The sequence below is a fragment of the Epargyreus clarus genome, unplaced genomic scaffold (genome assembly GCF_041222505.1).
Source record: "Epargyreus clarus isolate Ecla_fem2 unplaced genomic scaffold, WU_Ecla_fem_2.2 ptg000024l, whole genome shotgun sequence".
NCBI classification, from domain to species: Eukaryota; Metazoa; Arthropoda; class Insecta; order Lepidoptera; family Hesperiidae; genus Epargyreus; species Epargyreus clarus.
The window spans coordinates 14,237,604-14,260,134 of NW_027332231.1; the positions used below are offsets into that span (position 1 = coordinate 14,237,604).

General features: G+C 36.3%; 2 protein-coding genes across 5 annotated transcripts in view; one reads left to right on the forward strand and one right to left on the reverse strand.

Moving 5' to 3' along the window:
- The window catches only part of LOC140752307 (solute carrier family 22 member 1), a 90,281-nt gene extending 88,921 nt beyond the window's left edge, over positions 1-1,360 (forward strand). For all 3 annotated transcript variants that reach the window (XM_073086557.1, XM_073086556.1, XM_073086558.1), the window contains one exon: positions 72-1,360. In XM_073086557.1, coding sequence (XP_072942658.1) covers positions 72-257 — 186 coding nt within the window. In that variant the 3' untranslated portion in view covers positions 258-1,360. The remainder of the gene's footprint in view (positions 1-71) is intronic.
- The window catches only part of esn (espinas), a 400,966-nt gene extending 383,553 nt beyond the window's left edge, over positions 1-17,413 (reverse strand). The window contains exon 1 of one of the 2 annotated variants that reach the window (XM_073086550.1): positions 17,162-17,413. The gene's annotated coding sequence lies outside the window, so the exon portion shown is untranslated. Of the gene's footprint in view, positions 1-16,982 lie in introns of both variants that reach the window. The other variant, XM_073086549.1, reaches the window with a different exon arrangement.
- Positions 17,414-22,531: the final 5,118 nt, after the last annotated feature.

Genomic DNA, 22,531 nt, shown 5'->3' on the forward strand with positions numbered 1-22,531 from the left:
GATAAGAGTTTTGTAGCTTTTGTTTTTACATAATTTCTAATTTATTATTATCTTAAATGGCATTATTTCAGATGGCTTACTGGTCGGGCCTGCCAGCTTTAATTTTTGGTTTGACGTCACTGCTATCAGGAGCGCTCACGCTGTTCATGCCGGAGACAGCGCGCGCGCAGCTCCCGGACACCGTACGGGAGGCAGAAACCATTGGCCGCAGACGAAAGAAAATCAATTCCGAGGAAGTCAGCTTGAAGGGAACGTAAAACTATCAATGACGAAGCAGTTATAAAAACGCTCAAAGAGCACGGACATATCTTTATTAAATTACGATGCGAAAGCGTGCCCCTGTTCATTCCGTATAACACGCACGTACGATGGAAGATTATAGAAAAGCATCCACTATAGGAAACACACCTGTCGGTCTGTCAGTCGATGTTAGAGAAAAAACATTTTTGCAATACGTTGGGATACTCCTGATGATACAGGAAAACTATTAATTGTATTTGAGGTCACAATGAATAGCCAAACACGGTAAATTTGTCTGTTTTAAATGGATAATTAAAATCAGGGATCGTAACACGTTGTTACTACCTATAAGTAGTAGTTAAATAAAATTAAAATTCTCAAAACCAATTTCCACTTCACGCAGACGAATAAAACCGAGAAAACGAAACGTAAAGATGAAGGAATCTAATTAGAAAATACACGCAGTTAAGAATGTAAAGAATTCTACTCAATCGTCGCGCCGCAAGGGAAGTTGTTAAGTAAGAACTTTAAGTGTATAAATTCCTTTATTTCTCTTTCCTAGGGGTATAATAAGGAAAAGCCCATTAAAACGACAAACATAAAGACCGCATAACGAAGAAAATGAACACAAAACTGTAACAAGATTTCCAGAAATGGCAGAGATATAATTAGAAAAGGCCAAAGAAACAGCGCTTAGATTGTAAGAGATATTATAAAGTAATGATAAATTGATAATTGAAGGACGGTATTGGATAAATGTTATTTAATTGATAAGAAATGTTGCGCCGTCGTAAATAAAATATAATAGTTGTCTGTGCGTCCGTGCGTTGAATGAATACATGTATACGTGGGGAGCCGTACATGGTGTGGTTACGTGTAAGTGTGAGAGCTGAATAGCAAATAAAACGGGGAGATCTTAATTGGGATTTGTTAGCTATATCAGATTCTGACAGCTTCGCTCGCAGGAAAGCGAGTAATGAAATAGTTGACGAGATTCATAAATGAATAGTGGACATGTTGGCGAATTAGAGAGTATTAGATTTCTAGTCAGACTTTTTGATGTTTGAGGTTAGCTGTTAATAATTGGCGTTCTTTTTTTTATTAATGTAAAATAAAGGTTTTAAATATAGAAAGTGCTATTATGATTTACTCACCTTCATCCTGAAGTCGAAAATTATTTCACTTACACTAGTGTCTCTACCACAGACCTATATCTAAATACAGGTCTGTGGTGTCTACTATTGACTGAAAATGCTCTCTAAATCAGTTCCGTTATTTTTGACATTAGTAATTCCTGAAATACGACTTTTTTAAGCAAAATCTTTAATATTATTACTGTTAAAATATTTTATTGTACTTATAAAAATGAAATTTGAATTTTTTTTTTTTACAAATACCAATCCGGCAAGCCCAGCACATGGCCCAGCACATAAGTTTATTTGAAAGAACATTTACTCCAACAGACTGACAGCAACTAAAGGATATCCCGATTCAAGATATTTCACAAAGATCAAACATAGGGAGGAAAATTGTCATCCACAACAAATTACTATTGGTAGTAAGTTGTTCTGAAATGTATATCAAAGGTCGCGAAGTGAATGAAAGTTTATGTATGAAATGCTTAACAATATCCGCTTTACAGCCCTATGTATTTAATATTACTGGTATTTTACCAGTAGTTTATAAGACGCTAATAAAATAGAAATCTAACTAGTACAATCATACAGTTATTTATGCTTGCCGTGACGTAAGTCCTCGTTATTAGGAAGGATAATGTGCATTAGGATATTATAAGCGGCTCGATTCACAGAATCCGGGCCGTACTTAGAACTCTATAACTTACTGAACGTATGAATGACGCCAGCTTTAAGTATTTCTAACAACATAAAAAGGTCAAATTCATTTAACTTTTTCAACGGTGGTATATTATCAGCTTTTCGGAAAAATTGCAGAAATCGGAAGTAATAACACGTCATCGATAGGTCAACATTTTTCCAAAACATGAACTAAAAACATCTCTTTACAACCGTTTTCTGTTTAAAATACTAACACGTCTTGTAAGTGCCTTAAGAAAGCGTACAATTATACAAATCTTATTAATCGCAAATGGGGTAATCATAAATAATGGACGACATGCTCGTCTAATTATGTGCCTGTCAACTGAAGCCCAGAGCTGTATCAGATATAAACCAGTTACAAATTGTTACACTTGTAATGGCCAGGAAAGGCCAGGAGAAAGCCAGAGCCGGACCGTTGTTGTTGGAAAGTAAGAAAAACTAATAAATATCAACAAACATACTTGCGCGCAATTAATTACTCGTAGAACCGATGGATCATCGTTTTTATCGGATCACCGGCGATAAATCAGAGCCAGGCCTATTGAGAACTCACTTATAAGTATTTTATGTTCTGGTCTGAACATAACCTGAACAGCGGTGAACTTTTTAGTGCAACTTAGTGCATGACGGCCACGAACGGTGTAATGCCTCAGTAAGGCAGAGAACTACTCCAAATGAGGTCCCGTTTCCGACTGCATATGTAAGTAGCGTAAAACAGATCTTAACCTTTTTATAACATTTAAAGTAGTATTGAAGCTCAGAGATTTATGGTAAATGATTACAGCTTGCGGTCATTTGCAACTCCACAGAAAAGCATCCAAGCCAATGCATCGCCGACGGTAAATCAGATTTTTAGTCTGATTATTGCGATACAGTGCCACTGTATCAGGCCCAGCACACAGGCATCTAATTTGGGCGTCAGGGTTAGCAACATCGTCAGGGTAGACATCCTATTTTATTTGGGGCTGATAATTACTGTCCATGAATGGTAGTGTTCCTTTGATATTTTGAAACTGTTTAAATGCTTACTAATCAATCTTACAATCCTTTTAAAGGTGATACCATTATTTATGTACGCACGTCAAACAAACGAATATAGGAAGTAACTCACCAGGGAGAAAATAGTCAATATTTTTATATTATTTTAGTTAAAACCAAATAATTTAAGACTTATGAATTGACATCGAAATGTAAAGGAAATCCGGTACACGCCGAATTCTAGTATTGTTCTCTGAAATAGCTTTAAATCTGTCAATAATTCGACTACTGTTTCCGTTATCACAAATTTATAATAACAAACGAGTTTCTAAAATTAATTTAGTTAATCAGAAATTATGAATCGCGTGCATTAAAGCGATTTATTGTCGCTTTGTGTAAGGCGGTGGTAATGTAATATGTTACTTGTTGAATAAATAAACAAATGTTATTGATTACGAGTAGAAAAACTGTGGAGCAAATAAGTTTGTGCATCACGCGAGCACCTGCAAGTAACGAGGCTGCACGCGACACGTTCTGTGCCTGAAGTGACCACACGTCCCCCTTTGAATTCAACTGTCCCGTTTTTAACTACACAGTCTATGTCCTTGAAATGGAAAAACGTCGTTTTAAGAAAATGACAATTAGTGAGAAAATTATAAATAGTACCTTTTTTAACTGACTTCAAAAAGAAGGAGGTTTCTCAATTCGACCGTATATATGTTTTCTTTTTATATTTCTTCAGGGATTACTTCGTCGTTTATGAACTGATTTTGATTTTTGTTTCTTTTTTATTGTAAAATAGATATTTCCAAGGTGGTCATTCCCATTATAAGAAAATCAGATTCTGACGATGGCAGACCAGAGATATCGAGGGGTACTTTCAAAATCGCAGGGGCGCAAGTTGATCAATTGCGGTTTCCTAGATTTCACCAACCTAGAGAACTTTTTTTTATTCCTTGACTTTTAAATCACTAGGCAATCTTGTTATAATACGCATATGGATATACTATGCTGTACTGTTTCTTATTTTATCGAATTATTTATGTAATTGTACAAGTTTCAAAGATACATTATATTTTTATAGTGACCAGTCATTTTTATATAGTGTAAAATGCTAAGTGCTCGCTGACCATAGATGGGGCATCTGTAATCAACTCCATATAGAATAGGAATCCTCCGTGAAATTGATCGCAAATGCGTTGCAAGTCCTGAGGACTGAAATGGAGCGCCAAGAAAAAGTGAATTTGCCTTATCACACCCTTCAAATGAAAACACTGACACTTCGACTATACCACAGTATAAGTATCTATAATCCTTATACTGTGACTATACCTAAGAAATAGATGGAGGGCAGGTGACTGACTGGTTCTGAATGAAGAGTCCTACCTTTCGTCCATACATGTAGGTATAATTTAAAAAAATGTATAGAATTTGCATTGGATTACTCATTGTTATATTTCGTTTCAAGTATCACCGTTCACAACAAGTAGTAGTAAGTATTCTAGCTTACATACGTTATTCATATCGCAATCATTCTTATGCAATTTTTACCTACCACTGTTGACGATGTAACAATTGACAAAGACTAAAGTTGTTAAAATTCCAACTTTGGCAAAGAAAAAATGGTTAAAAAGTATTACTATAGGCGATATTCTTCTAATTTTGTTCGATACCCATGGACAAGTTTAATTAGAAATCACTTACAGACACTTCAGTTTAATTTATATTTATAGAAAACCAGCTTTATAAGTGTGAACGCTTTAAGTTATACAATGTGGTCTGTACATAGCTTTAACCGTAGCCCTTAACTATCCTATTAAGCTTAGTAACAAAATGCAAAAAATCTCCGTTCCCATACAAACCAGTTAAGGTGTTATTTTATTGTGTGGACTCGATAAACTTATTTAGCGCATAAACGGAGTGGTGCGAGGTGCAAATTATATTTAAACAAAAAGTTACGAGAGCCTGTTAGTATTTTATTTTTAAATCGTCAAGGAAAATGCTATCCGCCCACTATTTTAGTAGGATATGGTCCGTATTTACTAACACTTGTTTATTAATAAAATCAATCTATCATATCATTAATATATCAAAGTTTTGCCTACCATAGACAATAAATTGTCAGAATTGACACAGTGTGAATTTTTTTACGCAAAAATTATTATTGTTAATAAGGGACCTAAATATGATCTAAACTTTTATGTACAAATAAGTCGTAAACTTGTATTTAATACAGCATAAGGTTTGTAAACGAAGTTATCAATTATTCGATAATTGTAATGACAGTAATCGGTTATTCAGAAATTCTGATAACCCTAATCAGCTATTCAGTTATTCTGATATCATAGTCAATAATTCTATAATTCTAATAGCACTTATCATCGTTAAATAAAGTTTGATTTGTACAATGTACATTATTTCTTATGCGTTTGCCCGTTGAAGACATTAATCTTCTTCTCCTGGGGTATCCGGACAAAAATACTGTGTTGAAAAATATTTATAAGGAACTATTTCAAAGACCATTCCCCATCTTTCTTCTTCTTCTGATGTATTAAATGTAGCTGACGGTACCCAATTTCCACCAGCTGCCCCATCTACCATCTCTAGGTTTCGTTACAAAAAATATCCACCTAATATTCGACATTACACCAACTTTGCAAACTATCAAGCATTGCTGCCAAAATACTGTTTATTTGAAATACTGTTTATATGGCTTGATTGCATCACTCCATTTTTACAATAAAATAACTATTATAAAACCATCTGTCATAGCTAAATAAGTAGTTGTGAAGCAACTCGTAATTATTTACATCATCCTGCCAGTTTGAAGTGAACGGCGTCGCTGATTCTGCTTTGATTTGTCACATATAAATTTATGTCACAAGATTAGTGTGGGGTAACAAAAAATTATGTTCCATTTGAGACAGATTCTAATGAAGATTACTCTCACTATGTAAAATGAAAAAACCATCCATCTGAATCATTGAGGTTTTGGGGCATGTCCAAAGAAATTGTACGGTATGATAAAAGGTTAGATTATATTATAAGCACAGATAAACGGAGATGTTCTCAATTTGACACTGTTCCTTTGAAAACGAGCTTCTTTATAATCGTCATTCGTTATACTTTCACAGTGAAGTATATTTTCTACTTCACAGGGTAAGGAGTACCAGGGGACGTACTCCTTACTCATAATCACTTCACTAGTCCTACCACCTTTCAATCCCGAATATGATCATTGAACGATTCCATGGTAATAATGTAAGTTATCGATCTATTGGGTTACGAGTAAATCATAACCGCGGACCGTACTCGGAGTAGATCATATTACCGTGGGCAGGCGGCGTGTGGCATGCGGCTTGCGGCGTACAGCGTACGGCGTGCGGTATGCGGCGTGCGGCATGCGACGTGCGGCGTACTCCGTGCGGCGTGCAGAATGCGGCGTGCCGTATGCGGCGTGCGGCATGCGACGTGCGGCGTACTCCGTGCGGCGTGCAGAATGCGGCGTGCGGTATGCGGCGTGCGGCGTACTCCGTACGGCGTGCAGAATGCGGCGTGCCGCTTGCGGCGTGCGGCGTGTAACGTGAAGTGTGCGGCGTGCGGCTTACGGCAGACGGCGTGCTCCGTGCGTCGGGGCGCAAGGTCGTCGCTCGCACGCCGCAGGTGCCGCGGGGAGCGCCCGGCCGCCCACGCATACTCTACTTCATTATCTCATTTCACATTATGTCTAACTTATAAATAACAACTGATTTGTAAAATAAAACTAAAGCATTTAAGTTTTAAGCTTCGATGTTTAAAATATTAACGTTTTTCTGTGACATCCTCTAGGTCGTGGACTACATTTGACAGTTATAGAGGACAATAAATATTAAGCATTTACGTTAAAAACAATCATAAAATAAGTAAACCATATCTGATCTTGAAATATTGTGTTTTGTTAAACATACTTTGACAATACCATTACTACATAGCTAGATGAACCCCATATACCACAACCCCACATAAATGGGAGCTAATCACATTATTGACCACATTACATACACACGCTTTTAATTGCTTAACATACTTGCTTGTATAGAAAACTTCTGTTTAAATATAGATAGGTAAGCTTCATAAGTTAAAGGTTTGATTATGAAAAACGGACGCACGTTATAGAAATGATTCATTGGCTCATTAAATAGTACATTTTTTCTCACAACATACCATATGGAGGCTGTATAACTAAATTTAATATTAAAGCGATTTTCCGTCAAATTACCACTTTATCAAAAGGATGCATACCTACACACTATTACATTTTTTGTAATTGGCTGAACATTTTTCGAGAGAAAATGAAATCATTTACGTTTACGATTATTTAAGAACGTTTTTATGCATTTCTCGTTTATGCGACTTTGATTAAATTGCAATAAAAAGAAAACCTAAGTACATTTAAATCACGAATAAGAAATTTATGGAACATTACACTGATCAAATCTCTTTTTCTATAAAATTTGAGAAATAACTTTCCCACAAATGGTTATTTTCAGATAAGTAACGGCTTGTCTATCAGAATATGTTAATGTGCCATCGCCCTTAGCACTATTGACAGCAATAAAAGCCATAACAGCTAAGTGAATTCGTTACAGCGCCGGGCCCATTGCCGCCTCGTTTACAACTTCGGTTCCATCAATGTCCGATCTTTTGTAGACCCCCACGCAGTGGGCTGGTAATGGTTGCTTTAGACCTTTTACAACATTGTTAACAGATTTATTGAGTGTTCATCATATGACAAAAAGTCATCATCGTTTTGATTTAAGTAGCTACCGAGAATAAAATTTTCCTGCACATAAACATGAAGCGTTCTACCTGAAGCCTATTGCAGATGTGTTATTACTCCTGCTGGTAAAGTTGGTCGTATTATGTGTAAGTTTGAAGGTGGTAGAACCCTTTGTGGTTCGACTCCGGCGGCACCACCGCCACACCTATTTCTACCTAATAACAGCAGTGTTAGGCGCTGCTGTGTTCCAGTTTGAATGGTGTGGTAAGGGCGACAGACTTTTCTGAGGCGTTCCAGCTTAGTCCTCAGGGGTAGCGGCGCATCTGTGGCCGACCTCAGGTAGGAATATCTAATCCTATCGGGGGTTGATTACAGATGTCCATGGGCGGCAGTAGCCACTTACCATCAGGTGGACTGCATGCTCGTCTGCTACTCTTATATTATAAAAAAAAAAAACAGATGAAATCCACACTCTTCCAACGAAATGCAATAATTTCTTCACGGTAGAAATAGGTGGCCGCAGTACTTGCTCAGTTTAACGATATTGACTCTACCACCTTTCAAATTAATATAGTTAGCAATCCTTTTTTCAGACAATAAGCCCACTGTTAGATGTAGTGATGTAGGCCTTGATTGACCATATGAATGACTGCAGTAAAACATATCAGTGCTGGGAGACCCTTCAGCCCATTTACAGAATTTGCGTAGTTGCCTTTTACAACTTCCAAGGAAAAAGAGAGTAGCGATTGAAGCCGATACAACACAATTATTTGTAACTACGGTCCCCAAAATGATTTGAACTGGTTAATAATTAAGCATGCTACTTCAGTTTGTCGACTAACCATTAGTAAAAAAATAAATATGATCCTGCATTGTTATATTTTAGGTATGTATCCGTTTCTACGAGTTATACATTGGAATAATAAATAGCTTATTCTTTTTCACTCTTCAGAGAAGAATAGCATTTTTTATTTCTCAGCAATCAACTTGTGACAAAAAGCCCAATGTTATTACTTAGTACCAGTGAAATGATTTTAATCAAAGGTGCCAAGATGGCCGCCATATTTTCAATTCGTAACTCGTTCTACCAATTTGTATCAGTAATTATATGTTATCCAATCGCGCGTTATTATTTACGGTCAATTATTTAATTACTTGATGGAATAACCATCTGAAGGTGATTGATGATGGTGACCACATACTGCTCAGCTAAATAATACAACTCCAATTTATTTTCAATCTCACAAAATTACAGTTTAATTTTTATATACAATTGCGTGTCCACGTTGTGTGTAATAAGGTTCTACATTACGAAGAGTTAAAAATATTAGACGCCATACATTCCGCCAGTCAACACATTACTGTCCACCTATGGGGTACGAAGTTCATGTCAAAATGAGCTTACCAAGCTCAGCGAGCTTACCAAGTGCGGATTGGTAGACTTCATACAACTTTTTTCACACTTTTTTTTACAGAACTTTCAGGTATATGCTTACTACTAGTATATTTTTTAAGCAGTAAACTAAATTATATTAAATTAGCTAATACCATATAATAAATAAATAGAATTATCACAGAAGGAATTACGGAATTGTAACAGTGAATAATATTGGTAAATTTATTTTGATACTCAAAATACAGTGTAATTTTTAGTAGATACAACTCTAAATCAAATATTCCGTGTTCTCCTTTCTCTATTTCTTTTTCTCTATTTAATAATCCATATTCACCACGAATCTGTCACAAAAATATGTTCATAATTCCTAAAATGTTTTTATTTCTAGTAAGCAAGCGTCTAAGACACGTCCCGCTAATGCCTTTCAAGAGGTCCGTGTCGTCGCCTTCTACAAATGTTTGTCGATCAAACATTACCGTTTACATAGTGTGGTCGGTGTTCAGTGACGGACCGTAAAATATTGCTTTGTTCAAGAAAAATAATTAATCATTTATAAGTTAGCAAAAACTTTTTATATGCTACGCTTGGATGACATATCTGGTCCTATTTGGGTAAACCCAAGAGCTTATTTCAATTAACTACTCCAATGTGTATTAACAACACTAAGTGAAAGAAAGTTCTAGAACAGGATAATCAATCGCATAATTGTTCTGAGAAGTAAATTCTGAATGTTACGCCAATGTGCATGGAGCTCTACAAAACTTGCAAGGGCACTCCTATACATCTCTTAGTGGCTCTTCTGGTATTGCAAATTTAAATTTAAATATGAAGACTACTTCCCAACTGTCTTATCGGCAATTTAAGACATAAAAAATATCTACCACAATGCCATTCAAACTCACATATAAACCATCACATCTTTATTAGTCCGAGCGAGCGCGCAGTGGCGAGCGACCCACAAGCGCTCAATTTGAGCGCGTTTACATTCGTTCCACTCGCTCCGAAGTACGGCAATTAAACGTTCACTTCTATGGGGCTGTTTGCTATGAATTGCTCTAAAGTATGTGAAATGGTCTTGTGGCCTATTAGCAATGTGGCCCGGCCTGGACACTAATAACTGTTTATGTACTCGTAATACCGGAGACTTGTACATTGAAAGGAAAGATACTTTTTATTGCCTTTTACTGCAATAAAATCTCTTTTATTGCTTTAGAATTACTTTATGATAAGTAATTGTACTTATAATTTAGCCTGAGCCTAGCTTATAGTAAAATAATAATATATGATAAGAATTATGTGGGTAATGTAATCGTCGTTATCAAACCATTAGAATCCTAATGGGCATGAATCTTCTCCCAGGCTAAGAAGGATTAAGCCATGGCCCAGCAGGATGGCCAATTGCTTGTGATTGGTAGGCTTTTTACAATTTTTGTACAGATTTTGCCAGCACGTCGGTTTTCACATTAAACTTTGGTTTACTGTTAGAGCACATGATGATTAATTTCTCATTCATATATTCTTTAAAATAGTTAAATGTTTATAAATATTTAGTTTAGTAAAAATATGTCTCCATAATAATCCTATGAAAGCTGTCTCATTAATGTACAAAACACTCATCAAAATCAATAACTACATGATATACAGTGGAATATTTCCCTGGCAGTATGATGCAGCAGTTTCGGTGGCGGCGCCGGCGTCCATTATGCCGTCCAGCGTAATCACGTCTACTCGATAATTTGACTGCGCGAGCGATTGAAATGTGTTACATTAGTGAGAGCCTTTTTGAGCAATGCATAGTTGTGAATTGTAATCTAGTCACGGAGTTACAAGCCGTGGAATGGGCGACACGACGATTGGTATACGGCAAATGTCTATTATTGTCGTCGCCGACCCATTATTATCCCATGCTGGGCACGGTCTCTTCTCAGAGTGTGTTTAACTTAGGTCATAGTCCACGACGATGGCCAAACGCGAATTAGTAGACTTCAAACACTTTTAAAAACATTTTTAGGTATGCAGGCTTTCTCACATTCTACGTCTAACAGACAACATTTATTAGCACATTTGCGCGCTATGTAGATATTTATTGATGGTAATAATCTTGGAGAGCCCAATCGAAATAAATAGTCAAGAGATATTTGAAAATCTACTGTCCGGAGCTACGTTCCATTTTCCAAAATATAAGGGACGATCGGCGTAATACGAAATTTGTGTAGGAAACCGCTGAAAAGCGACTGGTCCAGAAAAAACGCTTCAAGGATGTCATGGACTCGTCGAATACCCATTCAAAATAAAGTTTAGGCTTATGTCGAACAATCAGACACAATGGCAGTGAATTAAAACAATTGTAAAGCGACACAGTATATCAATTACATGCGGCGTGTGGACACCGCTCGCGGACTTTTTGTACAATTTGCATACAAAGGCTGTTATGTACAACGTGTGGGTGACAAATTCGAGCGTAAAACGTACACATAAACAACGTATGAGTGCGTACACTCCTATAAGTGTAGGAATCTTTAATTTTAGAAATCAAAAAATATATCTTAAATAACAAAAATATACTCCTACGGACTGTAGCATGTTATCAATGTGTATGTTAGTCAACATATCTAAATGATCCATTTAAATAATTTGCTTCAGAATTTTTTCAAACGTAAAATGAAAAAGAAAAATTGATGCAAAAAAATAAATTGACACTAGTATCTACATCGGAATCCTAAGTTAATGTTCAAATCCAAAATCATACATTGAACAAACTCGTTAGCCGAATAACGATATAGAAGATCACCTACAAAGAGATGTTCGGTCCAGGTCATCCCCTACGGCAGAGCCTAAACGAAGCGCATCCCGGGACCAAACCCGTTCAGGCGATAGCGACTCCCTTTATAAGTTCATACCAAAGGCATTCATTTAGATATTTCGTAATTCGACCCCTACGGGCAGATTGTTAGGGCTTGCATCTTTTGAAACTGCTCGTTTTTTCAAATATAAAGTGATTCAGATCTTGTTTTTTGGTAAGAAGTACCTTAGTATGCTAGGCGTTCCAACTACCAGTCAGTGGACTATAATATTTATATATCGCTGCATATCTTTATTTATACTAATATTATAAAGAGGAAAGCTTTGTTTGTTTGTTTAATTGTAATGAATAGGGTCAAAAACTACTGGACCGATTTAAAAAAACCATTCGAAAGCTATATTATCCACGAGTAACACAAGCTGTATTTTATATGAAATATATTTGATAAATAGATTTTGAAGCGGTACAAAGTATGCCGGGTCAGCTAGTTTACTATATTTCTAAAATAAAAATACTAAGTATATTACCAAAGAAACATACAAAAGTATAAAGGTAATACATTACATCAACCTACCTAATACTATCAGAAATAAATCATTTACATAATGGAATAGGAATGCTACTCGTACATTTTTTTATTTCTTTTCATTGGTATAGAAAACATGTTTTTATTTATCATATACCTACGTGTTCTTGTAATGCTTACTTACAATTAAAAGAATTATAAGTAGTCCAATATACATATGTAATACTGGTAATACATTTCGCTATTCATTCGACAAAAATAAAAGAAAAACATTAACTGATAATGAAAATTGAAACTTAATAGAAATTGATATTATCGTAATAATTGTGTAAGATATCGTAATAATTGTGTAAGATGACCTTCTCTATCTTCCACTATTATTTCGAAAAGTAAAGGTATCCAAAGTACGTATAGTTCGCGCCAAACTGCTAGTCAACCCTGAAGTTGTTCAGAGCAGGTGTCATAAAATTTGCTATGGCGACGCGATTCATATCTATATTCAGAGCGGACTAGCAGTTTTACGCGGAGTATACGTAATTACACATTGCGTTGCGACAACCCTGACAGATCCAGGGCCGATCTCCCGCGAAACAACGGGACAACGGGTCCTATTGAGCGCGGCGAAGAGGACCGCTTTTTGTCATTTTTGATCCTCCATAAAAGGCCTAACTGATATTCGCTTCTTGTTCTTATTGACACGAGAGGTATTTTTATTTTATTTTTAACTTTATTTGTATGGTTCAACTTATTACTTGGACGGGCATCTTTGTAAGGTATAATACTAGTATGTCGTTATACTAAGTCGTGGGATAGAACAATTAATATAATACGAATTGATGTAGTATAATGGACTTTAAAATAGATATTGATTGATTGACCGATTGCAAGAAATTATTTAGCGATTAATTTATTGGTTATAAACTTGTATGTGTAAATAGTAACAAGTGCCGGAGCCAGAGTTCATCATTACGTAACTTTTAGCACTCGAAAAGAGCACTCATCTGATCTTCGACATCTGATACATAAAATGTTATAAAATTGTTAAACCTCTATCAGTGATAGAATTTATGTAATAATGAAAATATATGAAAGATTGCAGAACAAGAATGGGTCGACTGGGGTGGTGCCACCTTCACATCTATTTCGAGCGTGAAGCAGTCCTTGCGCTTGAGTGGAAGAGATGCCTGCTAACTTGCATCTTAGGTGACAATCTTAGTCCTCAGCAGTCGCAAAGCATTCGATTGTGATCGACGTCAAGTATTCGTTGTTCCCTGGAGTTGGTCACAAATGTTCAAGGGCGACAGAGACCTTTTTTATAATATAGATGTAGCAGATAAGCATACAGTCCACCTGATGGTAAGTGGCTACTGCCAGTCATGGACATCTGTAATCAACCCCAGATAAGATTAGATATTTCTACCTAAGGTTGGCCATCAGTGCCGCTAGCCCTGAGGACTAAGTTGAACGCCTCGGAAAAGTATGTCTCCCTTACATCCTTCAAACCAGAACACAGCAGCGCTTATCGCTGCTGTTATGAGACAGAAATAGGTGTGGCGGTAGTGCCCCTGAGACGAACCACAAAGGGTTCCACCTTGTTATCAGAATGCATACTCGGTCGCTCCTTCAATGTTATAAAACAATAGTTAGTATATTAGAATGTTAGTGAACGGATAAGGGTATATATAAGTGTTCTCCGACCTTGGCATATACTGAATCATTTATGACGCGTAGAACAAGATAAAAAAGCTTGGAATGAAATCATCGTGGATCAGGTAAGCGCGACAAACGAAATATTCGCCATTCACACGAGATGTTCATATTTACCTGTGAGTCCTATTAATAAAATCGTTTATTGTATTCACAGGTGGTAGAACTCTATGTGATTTGATTCCGGCGGCATACTTATTTCTGCCTAAAAGTACCTAGTGTTAGGGTCTGCTGTGTTCAGGTTTGTGGTTAGGGTAATGTGGTAAGGGAGATATACATACTTTTCCATTCTAGCTCAGTCCTTACGGGTAGTGATGCATTTGTGACCAGCCTCAGGTAAGAGTCTAATCTTATCTGGGACTGATTACAAATATGTATGGGCGACAGTAGCCACCTACTATCAGTTAGATTTTTAAAAATAAAAACATGCTATGTCTCATTGATTCTGTTATAATTTATACAAACATTACAAATCGAAAAATAAGTGTTTAAATATAAAATGTACTAGATTGATGGGCACTCAACCTGCTCCATCATTCGTAATGGAATCCTCTCCGACGGTAATTTATCTGCTATAAAATCAGCCTCTAAGGTTCTGAACGTATGTGGGTTAAGGAATATCATATTACACACATTGCGACCAACTATCTACTGAATAGTTTGATTTGAATAATAAGGCTCATTTGCATACGTATTACGATAATTCGAATCGTATTCCGAACATAGATGGTTTGTTTAATATGTTAGCTATTAAATTAGATAAGACGAAATTCCGCCCGCGACTCCGCTCGCATGTTCTCACACGCACGATTTTATAATTTACAGCACTCGTTAAAATATAAAAGTATTTTTGATTAAAAAGCTGCATAAATGAATGTTTAACCAAGATGACTGATATTTGATATTGGCTGTAAAATAACAACATGATCAAACACACGGATAAATAGAGGTAAGGGAGCGAAAGAAAGACAGCTAAATAGGAAACATATAGGAAATAAGCTTAGAAAATACGAGTTAACTTTGTAAAGGAAATCTTAACTAGGACTTGAATCTATAGGAATAACATGAGTGACATAATTCTAATATAATACTCGTATGTACTTATCAAAGTTAAAAATAACTAAAAAAATTGGTATTTGATTCTTAACACAGTGTATTAATATCAAAAACCTTGAGAAACTACCAACGCACCTGCACATTTAAACATATAAATAGTTGTTTCTTTTCTATACATGTTATTACTTAAACTGTGTCTATCTGACAACCGTAACTTTTAACGTCAAATTAGATTGTATAGAGTATTTTATATGATATAATTTTAGTAATTCTAAACGAAATATGTACAATGTTTTTTCTATTGCACATACAGACCGTCAGTATCAAATCCTAAGAATTTTGTAAGTAACCGTAACAAGAGTCGGTAACCGCACTAGTACCTCTGTCTCAATTTCGACAGATACTGCTGTCAGATTATCCAAATCTGACATAATCAATATAAGTTGAATCATAACAGGTTTATTATATTAAGATATATTGGGCTAATAGTTGAATGCGTATATTTTAAAGATAAACGCTGATATCCGTGTACATAAAATAATGTAAAAACGGCCTGAAAATGATGACTTCGCTATAAAAGGTGTGGGGAAAAGAGGTATATATTTACTTTATTAATTCACGCAATAGGTATCTTATACAGTTCTGAGATGCATGATGACAAGTATATGAAAATTTAAAAAAATACACATAGGTCCATGGGTGACGTATTTAGCAACAGATGTCAAAAGTTAAGCAAAGTCGGGAGCGGTTGGAAGGTGGTTGGTTGACCGCTAGTGGTTAAAAGTTAAGTGTGTTTCTTCGGACGGCACATAAAGACGTCGATTCCACTTGTGAGTATTACGTAGCAAATCTTTAAACATTTGGAGGCCCTTTGGGATGGTTTAAAAACATTATTTCCATCTTAATACTCGTATTGACGCATTGTGACTTTTGGCTTCCACCAGATATGTGGAAATACACAAGGTGTACTGCATCCTACAGCCACATATGTGACAACGTCTGGACTTACAGCATACTACAAACACACTACAATTTCCCGCCTAACTCCACCATGTGGAGTTCCCACAAAGCATTTAGTTTCTACCGAACCTTAAAACTATTTAAGGCAATTTCATGGTGGATTCTCGTTCAATTATCGCATCTCGACCTTTCCGAGCAGCGATCGCGTGTGGATATCGAATGTCATGTTACCTATACGAAAATTTTCCGGCCTCACGAATCTTCTTGAGACTACGAATACGAAGGTTGTTCTTATGTAGTAGAAGAAAAAAAACTATACGATATATATTTAATAAATTACTAAAGCAACTAAGTTACTAAGTAAAATACGGTATGTACTCGTACTTGTAACTCTCACTATTAATAATTAACCGATCCGTTTTTACCTAGCAATGACGGTTAATAAGGGTTAATAAGGGTTAAGATTTGATGTACTATGAAGAAATGGTCAAATATCAATCTTTGGTAGACGTAATCATTGGATAGATTGAATATTAACAACGGGCGATATAGTAGGAGAAAAAGAAGTTATTTATGGTTTTCTGTTTGAACTTTTCAAACGTAGAACGTGTAACAATTGATGTGTATCCGTTAAATTAAGTTGACCTTTAAAATAATTCCTGAATTACTAATGTAACACTAGTTACGACGTATATTTGTACTTATAATGATATAAATACCTATTTTAAGGCATTACTGCTTAGTAAAAGCCTTCTAGGAGCACAGTACTGAGGCGAGCCGAAGTTTGAGGCTTCGCGGCCAGCGGGCGCTCGATAGCTGAACCAGTTTGCGCGTACCCGTTCCTTTGTAAACCGCGATTTTCGCAACGCACTTGCTACAATTCACAATCGATAATTACCGTTTATCCGACACGAATGCACAGCCGGGCGTCGAACCTGCACCCGGTCAACGCACCACTGGGAATCATCCACTGCACTAGCGTTAAAAGCTCACATCACTATCACGTTTATAAGGTTGAAACACTTGTATCTTGACGAACACTACACAGTGCACAGTACCGGATAGTTGCACGGCGATCGGTGATTTTCGGTTATTATCGGGTAAGTTCGGGTCGAGTCGGCGCGTCTCGGCACGTCGGTCGGCGGCGAGCGTCGCGCGCGCACTGCCCCGCGCGCAGCTTTGCCGCTAAAGCTCTCCCACGAGCTGATAGTGCAGCTTCCGAGCTTGCAACTCCTGTAACCGATTCCCGGTATCTGCTTGCGGTTTCCGGCTGCTAAGTTGTTAATTTTATTAAAAGCTTCGTAACTAAAAAGCACCTTACAACGAAATCATACTCCAATACGGACTTAACATTAATAGTTAATGGAAAAAACATTTTTGAAATTCCAATTATATTGTAATTTTTTAAATATTTATGTCGGGGTTGGTCACACTTGTGGGCGTTCATACTAGTCATATATGCACCATTGATTTTATAGAACAACTTATTATTTTAGTTTTTTTGAACTTTGAACCAATTTATGATGTGATAAGTAAGATGATTTCAATAATGCACTATGTCTAACTGCCATCATAATGAAGATCCCTTGGCCCGCCGACATTAATAGTACATATTAATTTCCTAGCGTAGACCTACTACGCTAATAAATATTATGTAGAGAGTATATGAACCTATTTTAAAAGGGCGCCCCCTAATATGCAATTTAAAAAACTAAATCACAAAGGTAAAATTGGTAAGGCATGATGCGGTAGAAAATTATCTAAATTACCACATGTACACAACCATCACACTCACCCACACACACAGCTCACACACCATATAACTATCCCAATCATTGCTGACATTCCGAAAGCTATTTTAATTCTGCATAAAGCTACACAGTAGCAGGTATTTTAAAAATCGAATTAATTTATATCTTGGAATATGATACTAATCTTGATACGCATGATAATTATAATCCGCGCCGAAGCATGTCCGAAGAATGAAGATGTCGCTGAGAGTGACAGGCCACCATCACTCCGCAGCCATCCGCGACTCTGATGGACGTGTGAGGTTACATCAATCAAGAATACAGCCAGATGAAGATCTAGGGTTACAAATAGCGGTAATAGATGTAACCGATCCCGTCGTATTACCAGGAGTATGGAGTTACAGTGAAGCATGCCAATGTACTGAAGAAGCGAGATATGAAAAATAAACGTAGGAAGTGTCTAAAAGCAACGTTAAAATTGACTTTGTACTGATTAAAGGTGAAGAAATCAAAGTGAGGCAGTGATGCCTAGTGGTTGAAACTTGGTCTTTCAATCAGAGGGTCTGAGATAGGAAACTCAGACCGCTGAAAATTAACACTTGCTATACCTATTTACATACCTGAAGAGCCCTTATTTAAAGTTCTCAAGGGTATGAACTCGACCAATTCGCTATTGGGTAGCGCCGTAGAATATGGCCTAAACCCCACAAACGTTGAGAGCGTGATCAGAAATGGAACAATAATGGATTAACATACGTTAATTATGAGCTCAGTAGTTGCAAAATCATTGGCAAATTCAACTTTAAGTGTTTATCTAATTTCAAGTGCTTGCTTACAGTTTCAAATATGAAGCTATTATGTCCGTTTACCTTGTATGATTAATATGCAGATTTGTCAAACACACAAACCGATTTTTTTCTGAATGATTGTATCATCAAGTCCGGAGTGGGAAGGGCGGAAGATTCCGCGGCACGACGAGGTCCTACCAGCCACTATACAGTGATAAGCTTATTAAAACACTATTTAATTACCAGATAGCAGGCACGGACAACTCTGTACACTCGTACAGAGGTTATACTTTTGTGTTTGAGTAAACAAACGAATTAGACGTTGCGTTACACGTCAAATGGCTCGAACAAGGCGTATATTTTGCAAATAATATAAACTAAAGGTATGTTAAATTAAGTGCTATTCCCGCAAATAAAATAATGTTGTCTAAATGGTCTTCAAGAAACGCCAGTTCGAATTTTTGAAATTTTAATGTAATCTATATCACTCGTGCTAGTAAAATCTAACGAGAGCTCATATAACCGTCGATACATCAAGTCTTTTGGTAACGAAGAATACAAATGTAATACGCTCGAAGAACATTGCCCTCCTTCTATCGCCATCGGATTAACAGACATGTCGCCAAAATTCATTAAAGAAATTGAGACAAACTTAAGACATTTCTTAAAGAACTGCTTCGGCGCAGCTCATTATGGTTATAACGCCGCAACGATACATCAAGTGGCAGCCACCGCCACGCCGCCACGCCACCACGCCACCACGTCAAACTGGTCTGTGGCGGCGATCAGTGACAAACGCACTAATTGCTGCCAGCGTAATGCTGTAGCTGTGACTGAGCAATCCCACTAATAGCACTAATAGCCACTAATTACTGGAATCACACGGATACTTTCTGTTATAGCTTTCAAACTACTGAATCTTTGTCGTTTCGTTATGCAAATTATGATATCCTGTAGGTAACTTTTACTAAAACAATTTATTATCACAACGATCAGATAGGATTCTAGTCTGGGGTTGATTATAGATGTCCATGTCCTTTAAAAAAAATGAGATGACATATTTGATATATTTGAGATGAATCAATCACTTATTTTTAATTGCTTCTATAATAATTGCAGTAATTCAGCATAACTAAGTCGTATTATTTTTAAGAGCTTACAACCTTATATTAGCCATTAAAAATCGTATTACTGATGCAAATCTCAATTAATTAATTAATATCCAATATCTTATTAATACGAATCTGACGCCAGACTCACGGCTATAATGTTTCGAACCACATCATTTCCATAATTATGAAAAATTAATACGATTTTGTTGGAGACACACGAGTTTATTAAACTATTTAGATTAAAATATTAATATGCTTATTTATAGACTCTTAGTTTTTATTATAAGTCATTTAACCTTGTCGTAGAGTATGGGTGGTACCCGGAAATCGTATTAGGTGCCACCCGCTGGTAGCCAGCCATCTCTAAAAACTTCCAATGTAGAATTTCCTTCCGGACCAACTTTGCTTCTAAATATATCTCATGTCTAAATAATAATTTGTTTTTAGCTTATCGGCTTTTAACTGACTGTTATACAAATGGGACCCCCTGTTAGTACTCTATTTTACTCTGTGGTACGCATCTGTGATCGAGTTGAAATGGAATACCTTTTCTATTTGGAGTTTGTTCAGGTAGATTTGACGTTTGCTTCATTTTAAATTAAAGGAAGGTGTGAAACTCACTTAGCTTACACATATCATTATTATTAGACTCGTTTCAAGTAATTAAATCGATTTATCTTTTTAAAAAATACTGGCTCTTTGTAATTACTACATTAAATATTGAATATTAGTATAGTCGTAAGAAAAAACAGCACGATGTTTCTATAAGAAGTTCCCATACTTTTGTTTTAAAAAAATCATAAATCATATCGCGTGTATGCCTCCACACCAGAGATATGCGAGGTCGATGCTATGCTACGAAGCCACTCGTAAATAAAACTAAGCACGTAAGATGTACTGTGAAAATGTTATAACTAGCTTGCTCCAATTTTTACAAACATAATAAACATACCTTATCTACCAGAGCTAGGTAAAGTAAATTAAACAATCTTATTGATGGATCTGACACACGTTTATAGCTTTGCTACCTCGCACATCTTTAGTGCAAGGTGGAACACGTGTCTAATACAAAGAACACAGGCAGGTCTAATACAAACCCGAGCCGCCGCCCGTCGCCTGCCGTGTCACAAGATATAACACAAACAAGCTCTTACCTATACAATGTGCTTTACGAGACTCTTTTCAGCTTTCGACAAATCTTGAGTATTGAACGATACGTTTAATCACTCAAAATGTCCACTAAGATGCAAACATCCGGGTAAACAAAACTCATAAGAATACATCGAAAGCGCATCACTTTCTTATAAGATTGAAGCAAAATAACATGCAGTCTAATGACTAGAAGTGGTCACTGCAACCCACTGACGTCTTTGAGCAACTTGATATATATAAAAAAAGGTTCTCTCTGGAGTCTATTAAGGATACGCTGCCACTCCTGAGAACTAAAATGGTTGCCTCATATATAAGTCAACCAGCATTTGCACCCGCCCATCGAAACGCGAAAACTGCTTCATTCTAGATATTATTTTATTATATGGGATTAGCAGACGAGCATGCAGTCCACCTGATGATAAATGGCTACTACCGCCCTTGGACATCTGTAATCAACTCCAGATAGGATTAGATATTCCTATAAATTGGTGTGGCGCTGGCGCTACCCCGGTTGAACTCTACTGATTACCTTTCTTGTTGTCTTGTTATTCCCTCGTTCGCAATAGAACAACTGCCTTAACCCCTGATGCGTATAGTTGCAGCATTTATAGTAAATATCGGCAATTAAAATTAAATAGATATAAATTAGATGCGAAAAATATTCAAGTTGCGTACGAAAGACATCAGTCGCAACCCGCGGTTACGCCGGACGGACTGATAATTTATCTAATAACACTGCCGTAATTATATTGCCAAGCGAATTTATCATGATGCTCCTCGCATATTCTATTAAGAGAATATTATGCGGTTTGAAAATAGTAAAAGACTAAAATACTTAGTACTTCCTGAGAGTAATGCGTTGCTTTCTAATTTAAATAAGTTTATAGCAAATAGATCTTTCTATAATTATCATTCGTAAATTACATCGGACGCTTCAGATACTTTAAATTAAGATGAAGGCTTATACATACAACTAACATTTCTTTTTGTATAAAGGCGCACACAACCCACTATATCATTATATTTTTTCAAGTAAAATGTAGACTTAAATAAATTTCGTTGACAAATGTAACCTATAAATGTAGTATCAATTGTCATCGATGAATTAAATTAGCTCTTAAGTTTTGAAATTAATCGGGTATTTAATATGAACTAATGAATCATCTCTTAACATTTTCTACTAAAATGTTTAGTAAAAGCTGTATATTTTTAATCAGAAGCCTTATTAAAATGTGGTGATAATTGGCAGTGGCGCTCGTTTAATGAATGTTTATCATTATTACAAATAAAGTTTAATATCGTAAGCATAAACAAAATCACTCATATATTTAAAACTGTAGTTAACAGACGCAATCTATTACCGATTTAATTTTACAGAGGAATAAGGTGTAAAGTTTATTCAATGGTTGCAATCTCAGTAATTGTCGAAGCAGAAGCTGGTGCAAAATATGATAAGATCTTTGAG